At 40.2% G+C, this 23,811-nt stretch overlaps 1 protein-coding gene across 5 annotated transcripts in view; it reads left to right on the top strand.

The window, feature by feature from the left end:
• The window catches only part of camsap2b (calmodulin regulated spectrin-associated protein family, member 2b), a 94,073-nt gene that overhangs the window by 55,961 nt on the left and 14,301 nt on the right, over nucleotides 1-23,811 (top strand). For all 5 annotated transcript variants that reach the window (XM_057857023.1, XM_057857020.1, XM_057857021.1 and 2 more), the window contains 7 exons: nucleotides 9,795-9,885; nucleotides 9,993-10,088; nucleotides 12,103-12,172; nucleotides 14,633-14,914; nucleotides 17,469-18,138; nucleotides 19,729-19,875; nucleotides 19,937-20,147. In XM_057857023.1, the coding sequence (XP_057713006.1) occupies nucleotides 9,795-9,885; nucleotides 9,993-10,088; nucleotides 12,103-12,172; nucleotides 14,633-14,914; nucleotides 17,469-18,138; nucleotides 19,729-19,875; nucleotides 19,937-20,147 (1,567 nt within the window). The remainder of the gene's footprint in view (nucleotides 1-9,794; nucleotides 9,886-9,992; nucleotides 10,089-12,102; nucleotides 12,173-14,632; nucleotides 14,915-17,468; nucleotides 18,139-19,728; nucleotides 19,876-19,936; nucleotides 20,148-23,811) is intronic.

Genomic DNA, 23,811 nt, shown 5'->3' with positions numbered 1-23,811 from the left:
AACGCAACGAAGAGAGCTGCAAAATGTCATTGTTTCTGTCTCTTTACTTCAATATTTTTACAGGATATTCTTTTTATCCAAGTATTTGCCCTAATTGCTAAATAAATGGCATGGTCATGACAAATAACAGTCTTGTGCTAAATGGAATATGAAATAATAAAAATGCATTTATTCAGAACGACATGGCAAAATTACTCCTTAATGGTCAAAACTGTCGACTTCACCTTCACTGTCGCACCTCCCGAACGACACCTAAATCGGACATATGTCATTTCCCTTCCCCGGCTTCGGAGAATGTAAACAAACCAAGAGGAGTGACAGCTAGCCGACATGCTAACCCGAACCGAGTGATGTTTCAAAGTCTTCGAAGCCGGAAAATCACACATAACTAGCCCGGATTATTTGACATGACGACTGGGTTGTTGATTGTCTTCGCGGCTCGGCAAACCGCCCGGCGGAGAGCAATTTACAGTTCGTTCCCCGGAGGAGGGTGGCTGCAGTTGTTGTGCAGCTAACGTGCATCTAATGTGCACGACGAGAGCTTCTTACATGCTTATTAATGATCAAACGTATGTAGTCTTTTATTTAAAGAAAGTTTGTAGTGTTTACTTTGTAATCGCTGTATTAATATTTGACATAATACTAAACAAGATGTTTAGTCACTTCCTCATAAGTCCAATGGTCCCACAGTAGTAGGGCTTGTTTTGGCCAATATCCACGGTGAATGGGAACCTTTTGAAACTCCAAAAAGGCGTATACGCCTCTCCCTCATACAGAATGATTTTTCTGCAGCCGTTTGGCTGGCGTGATGCGAAAAATAAACGTATTAATCTGCAAAATCAGCTGAATCCTTCGTCCTCATACACAACAGTACGCTGTATAGTGAAGAGGACGCCTTCTACCATACACGTCACAGCGCCCTCCTCCTCAATGCAAGACCGAAGCCGGAAGTCACTCATTTTCATGGCGCGGGATTCAAAAAACTAAATAAATATAGCGATGGCTTCCACACACATCCAAGTGGTCCATATCATTCAGGAGCATAAAATACCGCGTGTATTATGAAATAAATATGCTTTTTCGTGTCACATGCACTTTAAAGACTTGTAAGCTCTAATAGGCCACATTTGTTCTCTTTGACCAAAATAATTTATTAGAAACATAAACATTGTCATTGATTTAAAAAACTATCATATTTAGTACATGTTTTGACTTACGGGGGGCGCCATGTTTTACATGCGCAATGACTTTCAGTTTGAACAGTACACGTCAAAAAGACAACTTATTGTTAATGGCTGTGTGACATAATTACTCAACACAACTGTTTACGTCAAGGTTTCAGGCTTTTTTTCCCCAGTGCATTTTTTAATACATGCAAGCACACATGAACCCCCACACAGACACACACACATTAAAGCCATATTGATCTTCTGCAAAATGAAACATTTAGGATTTTATGATGGCAGTAATGATACAGATTTAAGCACATACAGAAAAATGGCTTGGGCCATTAAACGGTCATATTATAAGTTTCAATGTTGGATTGTACTGTATGTTGAATGCTTTACCATCACAAAAGCTATCAGAGAAATAACAGACAGACAGAGATACAAAATAACGCGACATACTAATATCTAGATGCAGTCCGTGCCCAATCCACTCCATTAAGTTCAGCTGTTTCGACATGGTTAGGCCGCTATCCGACTCCCATCACGTTCATTTGTAGCGTTAGCCACTAGCGTTAGCCTGTGGACTGGCTACCAGTAGAAAGCACTGAAAGCACCCTCTCCGGAAAGAGTCTACTTAATGTCGGGTGAAAGTTTGACGAATCTCCCTTAACCCACATTCCATCACGTTTGCTTGTAGCGTTAGCCGCTAGCGTTAGCCTACCGGGCTTCTGTTTTTTTGGCTTCCTGATAACCACGTGTCTCCATACGTAAGCACACTTACTGCTTTCTTAAAGGGGAATGAACATAGCCGAACAACACACAGTCAAAGCGGGATGAAAAGACTATATTTTCTTGTTTTATTAAATTACAGAATTTACCGACATGGTCAAAATTACGTCGGTCATCGTGAAGAAGTACGTGCGATAGTTTTTTTTTTTTTCTTTTTTTTAAAAATCCATATACGCCTTGCTTTCTACTCTGAGCACAGGCTCACACCCTCCCTCTCCCAGCCCTTTGTTCCTCTCAGGGGCAATTTACATGGCGACTGCGACACAAAGACGCAATGACTGAGTTGCGGAGTCGCCTCGCGTGCATATGGTGTCGGTGAAGACGCAAAATTCTGAATCCTACCTCCAAAGTGGAAGAATCCGATTGCGGGGGGTTGAGGGAGGCTTCCTCAGCATGCATATCAAAGGCTCCTGCGGCGCAAGACCGCGTCGTTAACGTCAGCACTCGTACACGTCAGCACTCATACACGTCACACTGGGCGTGCGCAGCGGTGCTACTAAACATTAAAAACAGCAAATATGGCGGAATGTCGGCTTTATTTTACTGTTTTAATAATATTTTTAAATTAAATATTTTGAACGTTTCAATTTTTGTGCCTTTTTGAACAAAAGAAAAATACATTGCTTCGAGTGGGCAGGCGTATTTTTTTTCCGGGCTGAGGGAGCTTGGTGGGGTCAAAGTGCATCATTCTCTCGCCCAGTAAATCTGCACTGCCCCCTAGGGCCTGGCATGAATACTACATCGTTTTCATGCGGAATCGCGACATTGTTCAAATGGAGACGCAAATGCAAATGCAAATTTGACATTTTTCGTATTCTCGGAGAGTCACCATGTAAACGGCCCCTCAGTCACTGCGGCACTTGCTTATTAAAGTTAACGATGGCTTTGATCTGGCCAAAGAAGCAGACTTCACACGGGCATCTGTCAATCATCGTTTAACTTGTTAAACAGTTTCTGCAAGGAAGCCGCGCTGGAATTAATGTGTGTGTGTGTGGAGACATTGGAGACTTAAAATTAATGTGTGTGTGTGTGTGTGTGTGTGTGTGGAGACGTTGGAGACATATAAATGCCAGAAGTGATCATGAGGAGTCTGAAATTTCTACATGTCACTCCAACCGTCACAGCTAAGGTAGATAAACAGAAGCATTTAATAAAGCCAAGCATTTATCTACTACAGTACTTTATTCTTGTTCAAAAATGATTTGGTTGGACAGTAATGTATAAAACTGATCATAATTTTGACATATGAAGTGCTTAAAAACCATTTTATATACATTTTTTTAAATCACTTTGGGCAAAAAAGTGAGAAAAAACATGTCTTATATGTATCTCTTTCCAATGCTAAATCTGAATAAATACATTGAGCACAAAAAACACACACCAAAAAAACAAACAAAAAAATTGGGGGGGGTGCGCTACTTCACGGTTTTTCACTTATTGCGACGGGTTCTGGTCCCCATTAACCGTGAAAAAGGAGGGATCACTGTACACTGTGGGGATGGTGAGTCATCCAAAGTCTTTCCAAACAGCTATTCAAGTCATGAAGTGAAAATTTCTTTAAAAAAAATATATATAATTTTTTTTAATATCGCAATATATTATCGCAAACCCCCCAAAAATCGCAACAATAGTTTTTTCCGATATCGTTCAGGCCTACTTTATAGTGTGAAAATTATGGTATTTGTGTTTTTATTTGTCTTTTATTGTCTATTCTTTGCATTAAAATACTTTTTTACATGTGTTTCCCTCTCATACGTTACAGCATTGTGTTTTCTTATGGTAGCTTTAAAGCAGATTGCTAATCTGTTTACCACATTAGTCCTATTTAAACCACCTTTATTTGATATTACTACATTGAAGTATTTTCTTAAAGCATCTTTAGTATGTTCTACCTGTATGCATCTAAAAAAAAAAAAAAACGAGCTGAAAGCGCACGGTAGTACTTTGGGTGTCAAATTCGCCTCTTGTAGGACGTTTCGCCGGTGTAGCACATTTTGGCAGGACACCGGTTTTGTCCTACTCTTGTATTGTCTCCAGTGTTGGGCATGTTACTTTAAAAAAGTAATTAGTTACATTACTCACTACTTCTTCCAAAAAGTAACTGAGTTAGTAACTGAATTACTCTATAGTAAAAGTAACTAGTTACCAGGGAAAGTAACTATTTCCGTTACTTTGAAAAGAACTTGTTGTATGTCCAAGAATTTGAAATTTTCTGAGCAGTATTCGAGTCAGTGGAATAGAGAAGAACAGACAGGTAGTTAACTTGTTAGGTGCTTTAGCAGATTTGAATTGCTTACCACAGATGTCGACAAAAGCTTTGCCCCGGGACATAAATTACACATTACATGCAGGTTCTTTCCTTTAATTTCGACAAACTTGAAATAGTGTCTGTATCTCCACCTCTTAAACGACAATTTTTCTTCTGAATGCTCTGCCATCCCGACCCTGTGCATCTGTTTTGCGTGTGTGTGTTTGCCGCACGCGCTGTTCCGGTTTGCTTGTGAAATCACCGGCTCTGATTGGCTTACCACGACACATGACTCTAACCCTCAGCCAATCACAATCACTTCCATCGCATCTCTCGAGGGGCCGCATATGGTAACACACCAGCAACGTCAACGTCGCGTCAACGATCCCGCCGCAGTAACGCACCAGTGACGCTCGGCGTCAATTTCCAGAGGACGCGATCCACGAGCAGCGCGTCTGTGGAGCGGCTCGATCGGTTCACGCGAGGATTGCAAGATCGCGCGAGAATAGCGGGTATTTAAAGGCAATAAAACAACAACACTTTGCCTTTCCTACCCCGTGTATTGGCCAGCTTTCTTTTTGAAAGAAAGAAGAAAAAAGAAGTCACGTGCTAAAGCAAAAAGCAATCCCAATGACAAAGATTTTAATATGTATTTTACAAATTAAATGCCTCAATCATTTTTTTTCCTATGAACATTTTTCTAAGCTTTATTGATGTTTTTTCTCAAGTTAAAGCACCACGCAGAAATTAATAAATGTAATTGTGTATCAGGATTTGGTATTATTTGTATTAATTACAGGTGTTTTAGCTCATTTCAATTTATTTATAATAAGTTACGATTGCATATTATTTTGAAAATCGACCGGATCCACCGTATTTTTACACGAGTGACTTCCGGCCTGCCCGATCCTACCTAGTAGTATTGACGCAGGGGGGCCGCGTCTCGCGTCAAATAAAACGCCGCTGTTCTTTTCGCGTGCGACGCGTTGAGCGCTTCTGGGACGCGTCCAACACGCAGCCGCACTGCGACTGGTGTGCATTGGCTGATTGACTTTAACGGCCGCGTTTCACTGCGTTATCGCGGCGGGATCATTGACGCGACGTTGACGTTTCTCGGCGTCAAAGCGTCTGCCGTCCTCAAGATGGTAGCAGAATTATTGCTGGCTGACAGTGGGAGATGGGAAGTAGGCTAGCATCAGGTGTCGCAAACACAGAAATGTTACCAAACTTTGGAAAGCATTGTCTAATTGAATGAGCAGGGACAAACAGCTTGGAGTCAGAAGTACGTGCGCTATTCTTGAACCTGAACGCACCCCAAGTCTTGGATGACAAATCAACAGAGCAGAGAGTCGACTCGACACGGCTGGTAGTTTCTTCAATTTATTCAGAGTCAGTAACGCACCGCTTTTGACCGTCAGTAACGGTAACGGCGTAACGGCGGAAAAAGTAATTAGTTAGATTACCCCGTTACTGAAAAAAATAACGCCGTTACGTAACGGCGTTATTTATAACGGCGTTACTCCCAACACTGCTTGTCTCATCCCATCTTTCCTGTTTATTTTGCTTTTGCTCATCCCGTCTTTCCTGTTCATTTTGCTTTTGCTGCTCGTTTTGTGGGATATCAACAGTGCTGTCATGCTCATTAATGTTCCTTTGGGGTTCAAATTGAAAGGTCTCAACAGATGATATGTTTATGTCGCTAGCGTCATACTCTGGAAGTCCGACAGCGTAACCCAGTGACGTCACAGCCCTGCAACGTCAACAACCATGGCGACTTACTAGTTGAACTAATATTACAAATTGTATAAAAACGAAAACATTAAGAGAGGTCATAATATCCAAATTATTTTGACTCATACTAACGTTTATCTTTTAAGAACTACATGTCCTTCTAACCGTGGGTCCCAATAAAACCCAATGACGTCACTGGCTGTGACTAGAGAAATTAAATTTCATGAATAGAGATAATAGATGAATATGAAAGATGCAGAAAGTGATGCATTTTGAATGTGGATTCAGCTGAAAGGCGTTAAAGGAAGGTTGTTTTGAACAAAAAGAAGAGTGACAGCGGGATATTACCAATAGGGGAGAATGAGTCACGCAAGGAAAAATACCGTGTGTGAGTGTGTTGTAGGCCTGACTTACTGGGCTTGTTATTTTGCGGCTGTTCATGCGCGCACGCAAGGACGTACAGGCAATTTTTTTTGCTACGGCGAGGGTTGTTCCGCCACCAGACAGAATGAATGAGACAGTCTTTGTGTGACTGGGTTCATCAGTAGCACAGAGCAGCGACCCTCCCAATGCTAGCCTGTCTCTGCCTGCCTCTCTTGTTCACTCTGCCGCTTTTGTACGACAACAAAACCACGGGAACTTTAAACACAATACAAGTAGCAATCGTGATGCCTCTGATCAATGCCAACTTGCCGTGTAATAGGAGCTCTCTGGTGTCAAAACGGGACGATGCAAAAAAAAGTTTTAGTGGTTGAACAGAGAGTGTGGGTGGAAAGATTCCCATTCTGGGCCACAGCTGACTTGCGGGCTATAAAACGTCACTATTGTGACCTTGCCAAGGCGTGTTTATTTGTTGTTTGGTCTTCAACACTTGCTTTCTGTCTCTAGGGGAAAACAAAACACTTGATATTCACCACACGGGTTCTTTTTTCTACCATCCGTTGGTTCGTTTTCTATGGTTCTTGCCCTCATTAGGGTCGGGAGCTTATTCCCATCTGACTTACTTACATCCAGCGCCTTCAATGGCACAGAAACACAGCATTCACAGTAGGGGTGGGAACCTCTGGGTACCTCACGATAAGATACGATTTGCGTGACAAGGCTCACGATAACGATGATCGCACAATATGGCGATATAACAATGAACGTTACATAGGTCAAAAAAAAAAAGTTTCGTCCTTCTGCTGTGAATTGAATGGAGTTTATCGCAAGTAGATGTCTACTACTGATAAACCCCATTGTTTATAATCAGCATCTTATGACTGAATTGTGTTTAAAAAAAAAAAATCAAAGATGAATGAAAAGTTATGTGTGCGCTCTCATGCACATAAAACATCCGTACGGGCCCCTAAGATACGAATGGATTTGTCGTTAACAATCTTTATGAGCACGTACGACATGCATAAACTGATTTCCAGATGGAGTTTTGACTGCTTTCAAGGGGTTTGTCATTGAACACCTCAGATAGTAAAACACAGAGTGCAATACATGTGCTCCCACTTCTCCAGTTACCTAGCAACACAGGCAAAAACACTGTGATCATCTAGCATCTATAACCACACAGGTTGTTAGAGGCAACATAGACACATTTTGAATGTATCACATTAATAAACACAATGACCGGCAACTTGATGAAGTGTTATTTTTAACAATCTATTACAATTTTGACCCTGTGAATTGTTCAAAGACTTTTGAGTACAATTTTTGAGTGGTAACCGTTGCTTTACAGAGTTGGTGATTTCATGATCTGCTTCAGTGAACTATCCTAAAGACACAGACACTAATATTCACTAACCTTGGCCTGTGGAATTACAGTTCTACAAAAATGATAACTGTAACCTGTAACCGGATCAAAGTCTACATTTAGGACATTTAATTCAAATTTTCAAAATACTGGTACAGTAAAAATGCATAGTTTTGAGCCTGGGAGTACTCAGAGAGACCCACTACTAATATTCACCATCTTTGTCCAGAACATATTCAAAATTGTGGATTTACAGTACCACAAAAATGAGATCTGTAACCTGATCAAAGTCCACATTTAGTACATTTAATTCCAATCTTCTAAATATTGGTGCAGTAAAAATGCATAGTTTTGTGTCTGGGAGTAGTCAGAGAGGTCCACTACTAATATTCACCATTTTTGTCTAGAGCATATTTAGAATTGTGGATTTACAGTTCCACAGAAATGAGAACTGCAACCTGTGATCAGATCAAAGTACACATGAAGGACTTGTAATTCATATTTTCTAAATAATAGTAGAGTAAAAATGGTTTGGAGTATGGGAGGAGTCAGAGATGTGCACTACTAATATTCACCATTTTTGTCCAGAACTTATTCAGAATTGTGGCTTTACAGTACCACAAAAATGAAACTGTAACCAGATCAAAGTCCACTTTTAGGACTTTTAATTTCTTATTATTGGGATAGTAAAATGCATCGTTTTGAGTATGGGAGCCCTCAGAGAGGTTTACTTCTAATATTCATCAGCCTTGGCCAGAATTTATTCAGAATTGTGCATTTACAGTACCACAAAAACAGGAACTGTAACCTGATCCAAGTATACATGTAGGACTTTTACTTAATGTTTCTAAACATTGGTATAGTAAAATGTATAGTTTTGAATATTGAAGTTGTCAGAGAGGTCTACTTCTAATATTCACCTAACTTGGCCTGAACTTATTCAGTATTTTGGATTTACAGTACCACAAAAATGAGAACTGTAACCTGATCAAAGTATTCATGTAGGACTTTTAATTGATATTAATTAAAATTGGTATCATAAAATGCATTGTTTTGAGTATGGGAGTAGTCAGAGAGGTCTACTTGTATTATTCACCTACCTACTTGGCCAGAACTTCAGTATTTTGGATTTACAGTACCACAAAAATGATAATGGTAACCTGTAACCAGATCAAAGTCCACATTTATAGCATTTAATTCTTTTTTTTTTTTAATACTGGACCAGTAAAAATGCATAGTTTTGCATCTGGGAGTAATCAGAGAGGTCAACTACGAATATTCACCATCTTTGTCCAGAACTTATTCAGAATTGTGGATTTACAGTGCCACAAAACTGAGAACTGTAACCTGATCAAAGTATACTTATAGGACTTTTAAATCATGTTTCTAAATATTGGTATATTAAAATGCATAGTTCTGAGTATTGGAGTAGTCAGAGGATATTCACCAACCTTAGCCAGTACTTATTTAGATTTGTGGATTTACAGTGCCACAAAAGAGAACCGTAACCTGTAACCAGATTAAAGTCCCCATTTAGGACATTTAGTTGAAATTTTCTAAATACTGGTACTCTAAAAATGTATAGTTTTGAGTCTGAGAGTAGTCAGAGAGGTCCACTACTAATATTCACCATCTTTGTTCAGAACATATTCAGAATTGTGGATTTTCAGTACCACAAAAATGATAACTGTAACCAGATCAAGTCCAAATTTAGGACATTAAATTCAAATTTTCTAAATATTGGTACATAATTTGAGTCTCGGAGTAGTCAGAGGTGTCCGCAACCAATGTTCACCAGAATTCAGAATTGTGGATTTACAGTACCACAAAATGAGAAATGTAACTCAAAGTATACTGTACATGTAGGACTTTTATTTCATGTTTCTAAATATTGGTTTAGTAAAATGCATAGTTTGAACTATGGGAGTAGTCAGAGAATATTCACCAACCTTAGCCAGGCCCAGTACTTATTCAGATTTGTGAATTTACAGTGCCACAAAACTGAGAACTGTAACCTGATCAACAAACATTTTTTTAAACAACAAAAACAGGATATTATCTTTAAATGCTACCATAAATCACAATTTAAGCATGTGTCTGTGTTTTCTTGCAGAGTAACTACCTGGTGTTCTTGGCTGAGCTTTTCTGGTGGTTTGAAGTGGTTAAACCCTCGTTCGTCCAGCCCAGAGTCTTTAACCCGAACGGTAACGACTGCAACTTAATGACCACTAGCAATATCAACCTACTCTTTGCTCAATTGATACAACAGGAAATTTGTGGAATCTAACTACAAGTTCTCTTGACTCCACAGCATGTGAGCCTATAACGTCTCATAGAAAAATGGCTCCTGTGTCCAAGCAGAACAATGTTGATAGACCTGATAGCCCAGAGGACATCTCTGATGAAGGTATAGATTTGATTTGGAGTTTTGAGGAAACGGCACAGCATTATGAATATTAGTAATATCACTGGAATTATTTTCATAATAAGTGTCATGCACCAATCTGAAGGATAAATGATGGTAGCTTTGCTTGTATTGAAAATGCTACTTGTCCTCCAGTTTTTGTCCAAATCACATAATTCACAACAGAAAATTCAGGACGCTAAGGGGCACAAAAGTAGGACAGTGATCCCTCATTTTTCGCAGTTAACAGGGACCAGGACCCGTCTCGATAAGTGAAAAACCGCAAAGTTTTTTGTATATGTGTGTTCAATGTATTTATTCATATTTAGCATCGGAAAGCGATACATATAAGACGTGCTTGTCTTTATTAAATGCTTCATTGAGTAAGTCCACTCAAATCCGCTCCAGCTGCTCACGTACACACAATTAGTTGCCACAGCAACTGTTTAACAAGTTAAACGATGATTGACGCATTCAGCTTCTAAGCGGTTTTGGCTTCCAAACATCTTTGGCAAGATCAAACTTTAACATCTGTCAATGATCGTTAACTTTAATAAGCAACTCCAGTGCACGTCATGACCAGGAAAAGCTGCAGGAGGACGAGTGCAACTACGTGATCGGATCGGGACAACTCATCTGTATTTATTTATTATTTGGGAAAAAAATTAAAATTTGAAAAATGACTGAGGGTGCAAAGTTGCGAGGGATCACTCTATGCAGTTTTTGCCAAAAAGGTACGGTTCGGCCAAAATTTGTCAAAAACTCATTTCCAATGGCCAAAATTTCCCATTGATTTCGAATGGATAAAATTTCCCATCAACTTTAAACGGCACACAAACATTACAATTCGCTCTTATTGATTTCCAATGCAAAAACCTGCAAAAATATACATTGGCACACCCAAAAACGTGTCTCGCCGCTCGTGATTTTTGACCAAAAACATTCTATTAAAGCAACACTAGGTAACTAGGTAACATTTGTGATGATACGTCTACTGACAACTAGTTTAATGACACTATCTTTTATATTTTGAGGGGGTCTGTATCGCTTTCACCGGCACTAATTAACTTTGAGGAGGGTGGCAGGAACACTGCCACACAAAAAAAAAAAACTACAAATGTGCTGACCGCTTTACGGCATACGTCACTTCCCCCTTTCCCATTCAATTATATAGACAGAAGTCGATGCATACACTTTCGCGCAAATTCTTCAAAGATGGCAGAGCACCAAGAGATGAAAATTTTTGTTGCTAACCGTCGACTGCTGTTGTTTAGCCACAACTGGATTTATTAACTTAATACTATTCATACTTCACAGAGCCACTGGAAACAGAAATGCTGATTGAATGATGATTTTACGACACTGCGGGTTTGCGCTGGTCCTCACGGGAAACACAGTCTTCCTTAAGGCAAAACACTACCGCTTTTGTCCACCGGTTTCGCTAAAATCAACTAAAACTGAAAGTTACATGGTATTGATTTAAAGCTCATTAACATTTAACTGGCCGTGCCATTGGCTCCCATGTACGTCCATTCTGTTGTTGCCAATGTGCCTTGGTGCCGTTGATGCCCATGTACGTCAATTGGATTGACATGACGTGACCTGTCAGGTAGTGACCCAAAATGCCTGAAAAACAACAGGAGGTGACCAACCATAACAGCAAAGCTACCTTCGCAATTTCTCCAGAATTGCCATTTTCTAGTTGGGAATTGTGATGCTAATCTACAGCTAAACTGTTGGCTAACACCTACACATTGAGTTTACTTTCAAGCATTGAGTAAATTTCTCCCTGCCCTTTAATCTGAAACTGTTCCTTTGATTTCTTTTTTTCTTTTTGTCGTTCATTTTCAAACATAAAAACATCACAGAGAGCCAACTAGACTCTAAGGCTGTCCCGGTGAATGATAAAAGCAACATAGCATCTGTGGAGGGGGACAAAATCTTGTCAAAACTAGCAATCAATATCAAGTCTTCCAATAATTAAAGTAATTCCTAGATGTTTTTCCTTCTGCATTAGGTTTAATGAAGAGATCTACCTCCATGTCCTTTGTGGAAAGCTGTGTTGGAACCTGGCCACAGGAGAGACGGTGTGTACCAATCTAAACCTTCCATACTGAAATATATGGTAACCAAGGCTGCAACAACTAACTGATTATAATGGATGAATAAATTAGTTGTCAACTAATTTGATCATCGATTTTAATCGTTTGGGTCCTTTTTTGTGTGTATTGTGAGGCTGCGCATGTCAGGTGTTAGAGCAAGAGGGAGAGAGAGTTCACTGCTGCAACTGCAGTTGTTGGGTTTCTGAATCAATACAGTAATTTTACAAAGTGTCGAAAGTTAGATTGCCTTTTGTGTTGTTAGATCCAGTGTGCCTTCGTCAGAGATGAGTATAGGAAGCCAATTGTATTGTTTGTATTCTTGTTGATGAGGCATTAGCACGGAGCGCTAAGCTAGTTACCAATGTTGCTAAGTAGTATCTTAAGTGTCCGTTTTTATTGTGTTCTGGAGAAGCATATTAGCACTCGAGTTATCGTTAGAGCGTAAAGTTGTGTCTTTTCTTTTTATAAAGAAACCAAACACATAAACTAAATAACAGCTTGCCCACAAGAAAAAAATGTCAGTCAGCAGCACTTTTTTTTTTTTTTTAATTTGAACAGGACTTTTGACTGATTTGTGTAGTGAGAAATCCTTTTAAAGTTTTATACTCAAAACCTTTTAGAGCTGCAGCTATCGATAATTTTAGTCGTCGATTAATCTATCAACGAGTTTTAATATAGCGCTTTCAAAAGAGCATTAAATATGAATACAAAATAAAATTTCCTACTAAGTGTTTCTTTAAAATATGCAGAGTTGCACTTTCATTTGAAAATAAATTAAAATACATGAGCTTTGCCTCAAATGGTATAAAAATTTTTTTTTTAAAAAGTAAATGAGTATCTAAGTACAACAAGAGAACAATTGGCTAACCTGCGTAGCAAAAGTCCGCTAGCTTAAATGCTATAAAATGCTAATTTTTTTTTTTTTTTTACAATACTGTTAAGAAATTGTTCAAACACATATTCCCCCAAAAAAGAGGTATATATACCTATAAACTAAATCACGAATGCACAAAGAAAAACTTACCTTATGTCGGTTTTACCAGGGAGCAGCTGGATTCAGCGATGTTAAATGAGTTATGTCATTCACTGTTGCCACTAAAGGGCAGTATATCCACCCAAATCAATACAACTAAATACAAACACTCTCAAAACAAACCATTACAACGCCACTCTAAACGACTACATTCGAAGCTTTTTTCTAATCGAATTACTCAAGTTAATCAATTAATCGATGCAGCACTAAAACCTTTATTAAAAATACGTTTTATGTACTTAAAACAGTTGTAGACTACACTTAAGTGAGGAAGCTGTAATAAAATATTATTTTTGAAGGAAATAGTCATCCATTATGTCTTCATTGTTGCTTACCTAAAACAACTTTAAGGTAATTGAATTAAGTGGCATTCTTCTGATTAACCAATTAATTAATAATCCCATTAATCGATTATAAAAATAATGTGATTGACGAGGTTACCTTTCCAATCAGGATCTTGCAACTTGCGGCTCTTTTAATTCTTCTGCTGTGAATTTATATTAATTTTTCAATAGTTAATAATCCCACACTTTTCTGTTGGGTGGGGCTCCCGGGGCGGGGCCTCCTCTTCGTCTGGGCTGTCGGTTGCGGGGGGTTGTTTGGGGCCCTGGTCCCACTCTGCTCCACAGCAGCCTTTCGGCGATCTCCCGCTTCTGCTTTAATCTCCATTTTCTAATCGGGTGTCCTCCTTGGGCCCCGGCACAGATCAGCAACTGGGCGCCAGTGGGGTGGCGGGGTGTCACTCCTCTCAAGGTGGGGATCCTCTCCTGCCCCGGGCCTAGTGAGCCGTGGGGGTCCCGCAGTGTGCCGGGTCGGGGTTGGGGTTGTGGTGTTGGCTGGGGGTTCCAGTGGGTGGGCGGCGGTTGTAGGGACAGGCGTGGGGATTTGGTGGCGCATCTCCTCGTCCTTTGCCTGAGGGCTAGTTAATTGGGCCACGGTTGGTCCGGGCACCACCCAGGGTCCCTGGAAGGATGACGGCAGCCCCTTTGCCAGAGGTGCCGGGGGAGGGGTGAGATGGCGGGGTGTTACCTTTGTCCTGCCCGGGGTGTAGCGAGCCATGGGGGTCCCACAGTGTGTTGCGTCGGTCTGTGGGTTGCGGCGGGGGTGGTTGGCTGGGGGATCGAGTGGGTGGCCAGTGATGGAGGGGACAAGCGTGGGAAGCGGTGGCACATCACCTCGTCTTTTCCCCAAGGGCTGGTTGATGGGGGCGCGGATGGTCCCGGGGACAGCCGTGGGTCTCAGGGGGATGACTGTGGCCCCTTTGCCAGAGCTGCAGGGGGAGGGGTGTGCTGCGCTCGTGGCACCCGTTTGGCGGGGACAGTGCCGGGGCCTCTTGGCGGCCCCCGCACAGCATTTTTACTTTTTGTTATTTTCCTCTTCTAGTTAATAATCTGAAAATCTTCCTCCCTCAGCTGTTCGCCACGTGGAATCTCCTTTGAGATCCCTCTGGATGGAGACGCCACAGTGCCGCCCTGTGACGCAACCTCTCTCCGCGGCATGACCCGCTCCGCCAGCAGCGACGGTCTCGGGTTTAAAATTCACCATGCGCCCCGAGGTGCCATGAAGCGCCACGTGTCCCTCACGCCCGTCAGCGTGAACGGACAGAGTCGACACTTTGCCGAGGAGGAGGAAGACTTAGCCCCGCGCAAACCACTGGGCAGGAACAACACCTTTTCAATCAAGAACCAAAGCAGGTGGCTAAAATATTGAACTAAAATGATGTCAAGGTTTATTGTGGAAGGAGCAACACGGTTTTCAGTGGTTAGGAGTGCACATATTAAAAAAACAAACAACATGTTTATGGTAAATGGTGTTATACTTATATAGCGCTTTTCCACCTTTCAAGGCGCTCAAAGCGCTTTACACTAGCTCCCATCCACCTATAGGTGACGCAGCACCAGGAGCAACGTGGCTTGCTCAAGGACACTTAGACGAGTTCATCAGGGCAGAGAATTGAACCCACAACCTCTGGGTTGGGGGACAACTACTCTACCACTGAGCAACGCCACCCCAAATTTTACCAAATTTTCTATCTCACTCCAAATCACTAGCAAATCCATTCTTTTAGTGCCATTGACAAGGATAGCCGTCTAATTGTGTGGCTCTTCATCCTCCTGCTGAGGATTGATATGAGTTTGTCACTAATAGATGTCCAATCAATCCGAAGCAGGAGGGTTGGCAACGAATTGCCACTCTGAATAATTCTGCCAACTCTGGAATTAGCGGGCACACCTAGTGCGCCTCTTTAACATTCCATGGAAATTTGGTACAGTACCGAAAGAGACGCAGACTGTGGTGGTGGTGGTGGTTCCCCTTTTTTAAAAGGGTGACTGGAGGGTCTGTGCCAACTACAGGGGCATCACACTCCTCAGCCTGGAAAGTCTACTCCAAGGTACTGCAAAGGAGGGTCCAGCCGATTGTCAAACCTCGGATTGTGGAGATACAAGGTGGGTGCCTTCCTGGTCTTGGAACAACGGACCAGCTCTTTACTATCGCTAGAATCCCAGATGGGGGTTAGGAGTCTACATGTGGTTTGTGGACCTGGAAAAGCATTTGACCAGGTCCTCCGGGATATACTGTGGGAGGTACTGCGGGAGTATGGGGTGAGGGGGCCATTCCTTAGGCCATCAAATCCCTGTACACCCACAATGAGAGTTATGTCCGTGTCCTCGGCAGTAAGTCAGACTTGTTCCAAGTGGGTGTTGGCCTTCGCCAGGGTTGCGCTTTGTCACCAATTCTGTTCTCATGGACAGAAGGATATCGAGGCGTAGTTGTCACAGAGAGGGTTTACAGTTTGGGAGGCAGCCTGTGACCTGCAGCACTCACGGGACCAGTTTGCAACCTAGTGTGAAGCAGCCGGGATGAGCAGCAGCACCTCCAAATCTGAGGCCATTGTTCTCGGCTGGAAACCGATGGATTGCCTTCTGGTAGGGAATGAGGTCTTGCCTCAAGTGAAGGAGTTCATGTATCTCGGGGAACAATGGCGCATGCGATAGGACGGAGAATCGGGGCAGCCGGAGTGTTGTTGCAGTCGCTTTATCGCACTGTTGCAACGATGAGGTTGCGAAAGCTTTCGATCTTCGGTCCTACCCTCACTTCTGTTCATGCACAATGGGTCATGACTGAAAGAACAAGATCGCGGGTACGAGCGGCTGGAATGGGTGTTTTTCAGGTGGATAGCTGGCCTCTCTCTAAGAGACAGGGTGTGAAACGCTGCTATTCCTGAGAGGCTCAGAGTTGAGTCGCTGTTCCTTTACGTAGAAAGGAGTCAGTTCAAGTGGTCCGGGTATCTGGTGCAGATGCCATCAGGGCACCTCCCTAGGAAGGTGTTCCTGACATATCCAGCTGGGAGGAGACCTCAGTGCAGGCACAGGACCAGGTGGAGGGATTATCTCTCGACTCTGGCTTGGGAGCGCCTCTGGATACACCAGTCAGAGCTGGTTAATGTGGCCAGGAATAGGGAAGTTTGGGCCTCCCTGCTTAAACTGTTGCCTTGTTGAGCAAAACAAACACTGAACAAAGATGGCAGTGATACTTGGCCCCTGAGGGTTACAAGTAGGCATGTCCCGACTTTACAAAAGTAGGCTAATGGTCGAGAGGAAAGTAGTTAGCCGTCTTGGCATGCTAACTATCCACGTTATCTTCCTCATTAAAAAGCTTCCGTTATAGTTTTTGTTTTACTATCGCTTAGACACACTAAACACACTGGAGTGAACTCCCGTAGCTGGTGGGAAACGTTCATGACAGCTTTTACTTATGTATATAACATTTTGGGTAAAGTGACGATGATGGTCATGTAAATGTGAAATCATGTTGGAGATCCTGCTGTCCTTCCTCCTCCAAACCGCGACCGTCTGTTTCTTTTCGGTAGCCGAAGTTCTTCCATACTAGCGACTTTGTCTTTTTTGAGGGGGGAAAGAGCTCAGGTGTAGTGTCACCGACAGACACAGGGCAGAGCAACAACCGGAGGGATGGGACATGAGCGCTGCCGCTCCAAGCTTATACCGTATTACGGAAAATTTTAGTGGTTTTGAAACGGTGACGTTTTCATACCACGGAAAACCTTAAAACCGGTAACCGGCTCATGCTGAGTTCAAAGTGGCCCCTTATTGGCCCCTGTTTCAGAAAAATCCTAGAACCACCACCGCCAGAAAATATGGTACTATCAACCATGCAAAAACACTTAATCATTAGTGGACAGCATTTAAAGTCTCCACTTCCTAATTGAGCCATCTGCTTTAACCCTAGGCATCCCAATGGAGTCCTTCCTGACACCAATCACCACGGTAACCACATCAGTCCCTCGACTCCTCCGAGCATTGAGGAGGCACTAAAGATTATCCACGACACAGAAAGGCCCCACGCCAGTTTCGGCATGCTGGATAGAAACAATGGCTTCTTTCTCCATGACGTGCCATCTTCAGGACCTCCGGGGGCGGCGGGTCAAGGAGACGACCCGGGTGCGGCTAAAGCCCGGTTCAATGACCATGACCCTAACTCTCTCTCAACAGATGACACAGGCATCCATGTTAGGACAGAGGAAATCCAAAGCTTAGATGAAGACTCCTCTCTGAGAGACTATTCGGATATAGACCCGGACTGTGAGACCATGACACGCTCGTGCCCCCTGCCTGAGAGGGAGCGGAACTGGGACGGACGCCATACAGGGGTCGGGGAGTCAAGCCCTAGCAATAGAGGGGACGGCGAAGACAGGAGTTCAGCACCAACGTTGCCCAGATCGCACACTGTGAGCCCCGCTTCTTCCTACGGCGGTTCCGGGGGCGCCGTGGTGCGCATGACCAGCTTCGCCGAACAGAAATTTAGAAAGTTGGAAGGACGGAGTAGTGGAGGAACAACACCGGAGAGTTCAGATGTCAACATGTCGTATAAACACCCAGCGAAGAACAGTTACTCCAAGGTTTGTGTTCCTCAAGCTTTTTAATGAGTCATTAGGTATCAATCATGACAAGGCTACATACAAGGCATAGACTTCATAATGATATTGACGGGGCGCGGCGCAGATTAACAGGGGGCCTGCATTATTGGCGTGGCCACCATCTGCTCAATCTTTCATTGAAATCTCTCGTCGATGTTTCCTCTCCGTCCACATCTAGAGAGGTTAGCCACAGTGCTATGGGCTTTACACTGATTGATGACACTGCGCACGGTAGACACAGGAACATTCAGGTCGCCTTGAGATTGCCCATCGTCCTCACAATATTGCTTCTCAAGTCCTTAGACAGTTCTTTGGTCTTCTTTCTTTTCTCCATGCTCAATGTGGTACACACAAGGACACAGGACAGAGGTTGAGTTGACTTTAATCCATTTTAACTGGATGCAAGTGTGATTTAGTTATTGCCACCACCGGTTATGTGCCACAGGTAAGTAACAGGTGCTGTTGATTACACAAATTGGAGAAGTATCACATGGTTTTTCAAAGGGTGCCAATACTTTGTCCAGCCCATTTTTGGAGTTTTGTTTAAAATGTAGGGCTGTCAAACGATTAAAATTTTTTATCGAGTTAATTACAGCTTAAAAATTAATTAATAGTAATTAATCGCAATTCAAACTATCTATAAAATATGCCCTATTTTTCTGTAAATTATTGTTGGAATGGAAAGATAAGACACAAGACGGATACATTCAACATACGGTACATAAGTACTGTATTTGTTTATTATAACAATAAATCAACAAGATGGCATTAACATTATTAACATTCTCTTAAAGCGATCCATGGATAGAAAGACTTGTAGTTCTTAAAAGATAAATGTTGGTACAAGTTATAGAAATTTTTTATTAAAACCCCTCTTAATGTTTTCGTTTTATCAAAATTTGTAAAATTTTCAATCAAAAAATAAACTAGAAGCTCGCCATTGTTGATGTCAATAATTACACCATGCTCACTCATGGTGTAACACATAAAATCAGTTGGACCCAAGCGCCAGCAGAGGGCGCCAAACACCAAAAGACAAGTAACAAGCGAACATTAAACTGTACTGTCATTTTTAATCGGTTTGAGCGGGACATGTGCGTCAATTGCGTCAAATATTTTAACGTGATTAATTTTAAAAAATTAATTACCGCCCGTTAACGCGATAATTTTGACAGCCCTGTTAAAATGATAATGATTTAATTTATTTTTCCATTCTCTTTTGTGTTTTTTCATTGCAAGCAAAATAAATGACAATAATACTACCAAAGCATTTGTAATTGCAATCATTTTCTGGGAAAAAATTGAGCATTATCTGACAGAATTGCAGCGGTGCCAATACTTTTGGCCAGCACTGTATGTGAATCATGATAGAATCATGATGTCTGCATGTAATTGACACCCTTTGCTAATAGCTGCCACAAGATGGCGTCAAAGGACTACTTTTTTAAAGAACCTACTTTCTAACAATTATGCATGATTTGGAATTATTTTTACAACTACTTACCTGGAAGTTGAATAAAACACTATTAAAAAGTCATAAATTGAATGTAATTTTGTTTGTTGCTTTTTTAGATCGGTACACCTCCTTTGCCAATCACATCTCCCTCCCCCATCACTCCTCCTCCCCGAGACCCTTCCCACCTGATCGCCTCCGAGATGATCCAACTTCGAATGAAGCTGGAAGAGAAACGCAGAGCCATCGAAGCCCAAAAGAAGAAGGTAAAACCAGAACAAAATATCGAAATGATCACAAGAAAAACTCACGTCATCTCCTTTCCAGGTGGAGGAAGCGTTCACGCGGCATCGTCAGAAGATGGGCAGAACGGCCTTTCTGAACGTTGTCCGAAGAAAAGGAGTCACTAGTCCGCTCAGTCCCAATTCAAGTGTAACGCCTCCTGCTAAGATGCTAAACAGCCACGGGACCATGGAGAGAGCGGAACGATGCAAGCCTGATGGCGCTGCTCCTAAATCGCCCTGTGAAGATGGCGGGGGTAAGCGACCAAGCATTCGCACTAATTTGACTTGGTTTCTCCCTAAAAAAGAATGGCAAATTAACATTTATGTCCAATTCTAACATATTGTGGTAATTCTATTTTGGAGTCCAGCACTTTATTAGCTTCAGTCCCAGTGTATCTGCATATACTCAAGTAAAACTTAAAATACTCATCAAAATTACTGTTATTTACTGTTAAATTAATACTTAAATAGTCGTTTGGTTTAGGCTGAGAGGATTTTTGAACAATTTTGGAACTAATGTTCAAATCATTAAGAGGGGGGGGGGGGGGGGGGGGCTACATCAATAATCGAATCGGGGCCTCTGAATCGTAATCGAATCTTTAGGTGCCCAAAGACTCCCACCTCTAATATTTACCATTTAAAATTGTGATACTCGCATGTATAAATATGATTATCATGTTAACACATGATAATTATTTACAAACATGATAATAATCATGTAAAAATGTGATGCTATCATGTAAAAAAAAGGACGTTTATCATTTAAAATTGTTATACTAGCATGTAAAAATGTGATTATTATCCTGTGAAAATTTATCATGTAAAAAGTTGATAACTGTCTTTTAAAATTGGGAGAAATGTGATTGAAATGTGAAAGTGATACAGTCATGCAAAGACATGATGAATATCATGTAAAAATGTGATCATTATCATGTAAAAACGTGATACTGTCAGGTAAAAATGTCATAATTATCATGTAAAAACATGGTATTTATCACTTAAAATTGTGATACTATCATGTATAAAGATTATTATCATGTAGAAATGTGATAAATATGTCAAAACTAGTATAATGTAAAAATGTGATACTATGATGTAAAAATGTGATAAATATCATGTAAAAATGTGATACTCTCATGTAAAAATTTGATATTTATCACTTAAAATTGTGACACTATCATGATTAAATATAATCATTATCTAAAATGTGATACCATCATGTAAAATGTGATGTTATTATGTAAAAACGTGACACTAATCATTTAAAATTGTGATACTATCATGTAAAAATGTGATTATTATCATGTAAAAACTAGGGCTGTCAAACGATTAAAATTTATAATCGAGTTAATTACAGCTTAAAAATTAATTAATCGTAATTAATCGCAATTCAAACCATCTCTAAAATATGCCATATTTTTCTGTAAATTATTGTTGGAATGGAAAGATAAGACACAAGATGGATATATACATTCAACATACAGTACATAAGTGCTGTATTTGTTTATTATAACAATAAAGCAACAAGATGGCATTAACATTATTAACATTCTGTTAAAGCGATCCATGGATAGAAAGACTTGTAGATCTTAAAAGATAAATGTTAGTACAAGGTATAGAAATTTTATATTAAAACCCCTCTTAATGTTTTCGTTTGATTAAATTTGTAAAATTTTCAATCAAAAAATAAACTAGTAGCTCGCCACTGTTGATGTTAATAATTACACCATGCTCACTCATTGTGCTGAACGCATAAAATCATTTGGGCCCAAGTGCCAGCAGAGGGCGCCAAACACCAAAAAACAAGTAACAAGCGGACATTACACTGCTGTCATTTTAATCTGTTTGAGCGGCGCATGTGCGTTAATTGCGTCACATATTTTAACGAGATTCATTTAAAAAATTAATTACCGCCCGTTAACGCAATAATTTTGACAGCCCTAGTAAAAATGTGATGCTATCATGTAAAAAAAAAAAAAAAAAAAATCATTTAAAATTGTTATACTAGCATGTAAAAATGTGGTTATTATCCTGTGAAAATGTGATATTTATCATGTAAAAAGTTGATAACTATCATTTAAAAATGGGAGAAATGTGATTGAAATGTGAAACCGTGATACAGTCATGCAAAGACATGATGAATATCATGTAAAAATGTGATCATTATCGTATAAAAACGTGATACTGTCATGTAAAAATTTCATAATTATCATGTAAAAACGTGATATTTATCATGAAAGAACCTGATACAATCTCTATCATGTAACTATAACATAACTATCATGTAACACATAATACCATCGTGTAAAACCATGATAACTATCATCTAAAAATGTGATAACTATCGTATAAAAACGTGGTACTGGACAACTGGCGAACATGTTTTACATGTTAGTATCATGTGAATACGTGATAACTATCATGTAAAAACGTGATCCTGGCCTTTTTTTTGGGTGGCAGCAATACGGTTCTGCATCTTTTTTTGGGGTAATATTAAGGAAAGGAAATCTCAACTATCATTTAAAAATGGGAGAAATGTGATTGAAATGTGAAACCGTGATACAGTCATGCAAAGACATGATGAATATCATGTAAAAATGTGATCATTATCATATAAAAACGTGTGATACTGTCATGTAAAAATGTCATAATTATCATGTAAAAACATGGTGTTCACTTAAAATTGTGATACTATCATGTATAAAGATAATTATCATGTACAAATGTGATAAATATGTCTAAATGTGATAAATACTAGTATAATGTAAAAATGTGATACTATGATGTAAAAATGTGATAAATATCATGTAAAAATGTGATACTCTCATGTAAAAATTTGATATGTATCACTTAAAATTGTGACACTATCATGATTAAATATAATTATTATCTAAAATGTGATACCATCATGTAAAATGTGATGTTATTATGTAAAAACGTGACACTAATCATTTAAAATTGTGATACTATCATGGAAAAATGTGATGATTATCATGTAAAAACTAGGGCTGTCAAACGATTAAAATTTTAATCAAGTTAATTACAGCTTAAAAATTAATTAATCGTAATTAATCGCAATTCAAACCATCTACAAAATATGCCATTTTTTCTGTCAATTATTGTTGGAATAGAAAGATAAGACACATGACGGATATATACATTCAACATACGGTACATAAGTACTGTATTTGTTTATTATAACAATAAATCAACAAGATGGCATTAACATTATTAACATTCTGTTAAAGTGATCCATGGATAGAAAGACTTGTAGTTCTTAAAAGATAAATGTTAGTACAAGTTATAGAAATTTGATATTAAAACCCCTCTTAATGTTTTCGTTTTAATAAAATTTGTAAAATTTTCAGTCAAAAAAATAAACTAGTAGCCCGCCATTGTTGATGTCAATAATTACACAATGCTCATGGGTGCTGAAGCCCATAAAATCAGTCGCACCCAAGCGCCAACAGAGGGCGACAAAACTCCAAAAAACACAAGTAACAAGTTGGCATTGCAATGTGCTGTCATTTTAATCTGTTTGAGCGGGGCATGTGCGTTAATTGCGTCAAATATTTTAACGTGATCAATTTTAAAAATTATTTGCCACCCGTTAACACGACAATTTTGACAGCCCTAGTAAAAATGTGATATTTATCACGTAAGAACGTGATAACTATCATGTAAAACGTAATACCATCGTGTAAAACCATGATAATTATCATTAAAAAATGTGATAACTATCATATAAAAACTTGGTACTGGACTACTGGCGAACATGTTTTACATGTTAGTATCATGTGAATACGTGATAACTATCATGCAGGGCCGGCCCAGGCCATTTGGGGGCCCTAAGCAAAATAATGCCAAGGGGCCCATAATTTTGGCCAACTATTTCGTCACAGTGTACTGTGAAACCCA

The sequence above is a fragment of the Corythoichthys intestinalis genome, chromosome 14 (genome assembly GCF_030265065.1).
Source record: "Corythoichthys intestinalis isolate RoL2023-P3 chromosome 14, ASM3026506v1, whole genome shotgun sequence".
NCBI classification, from domain to species: domain Eukaryota; kingdom Metazoa; phylum Chordata; class Actinopteri; order Syngnathiformes; family Syngnathidae; genus Corythoichthys; species Corythoichthys intestinalis.
The sequence above is the reverse complement of the archived record's forward strand: the minus strand, read 5'-3'. Positions and strand labels throughout refer to the sequence as shown.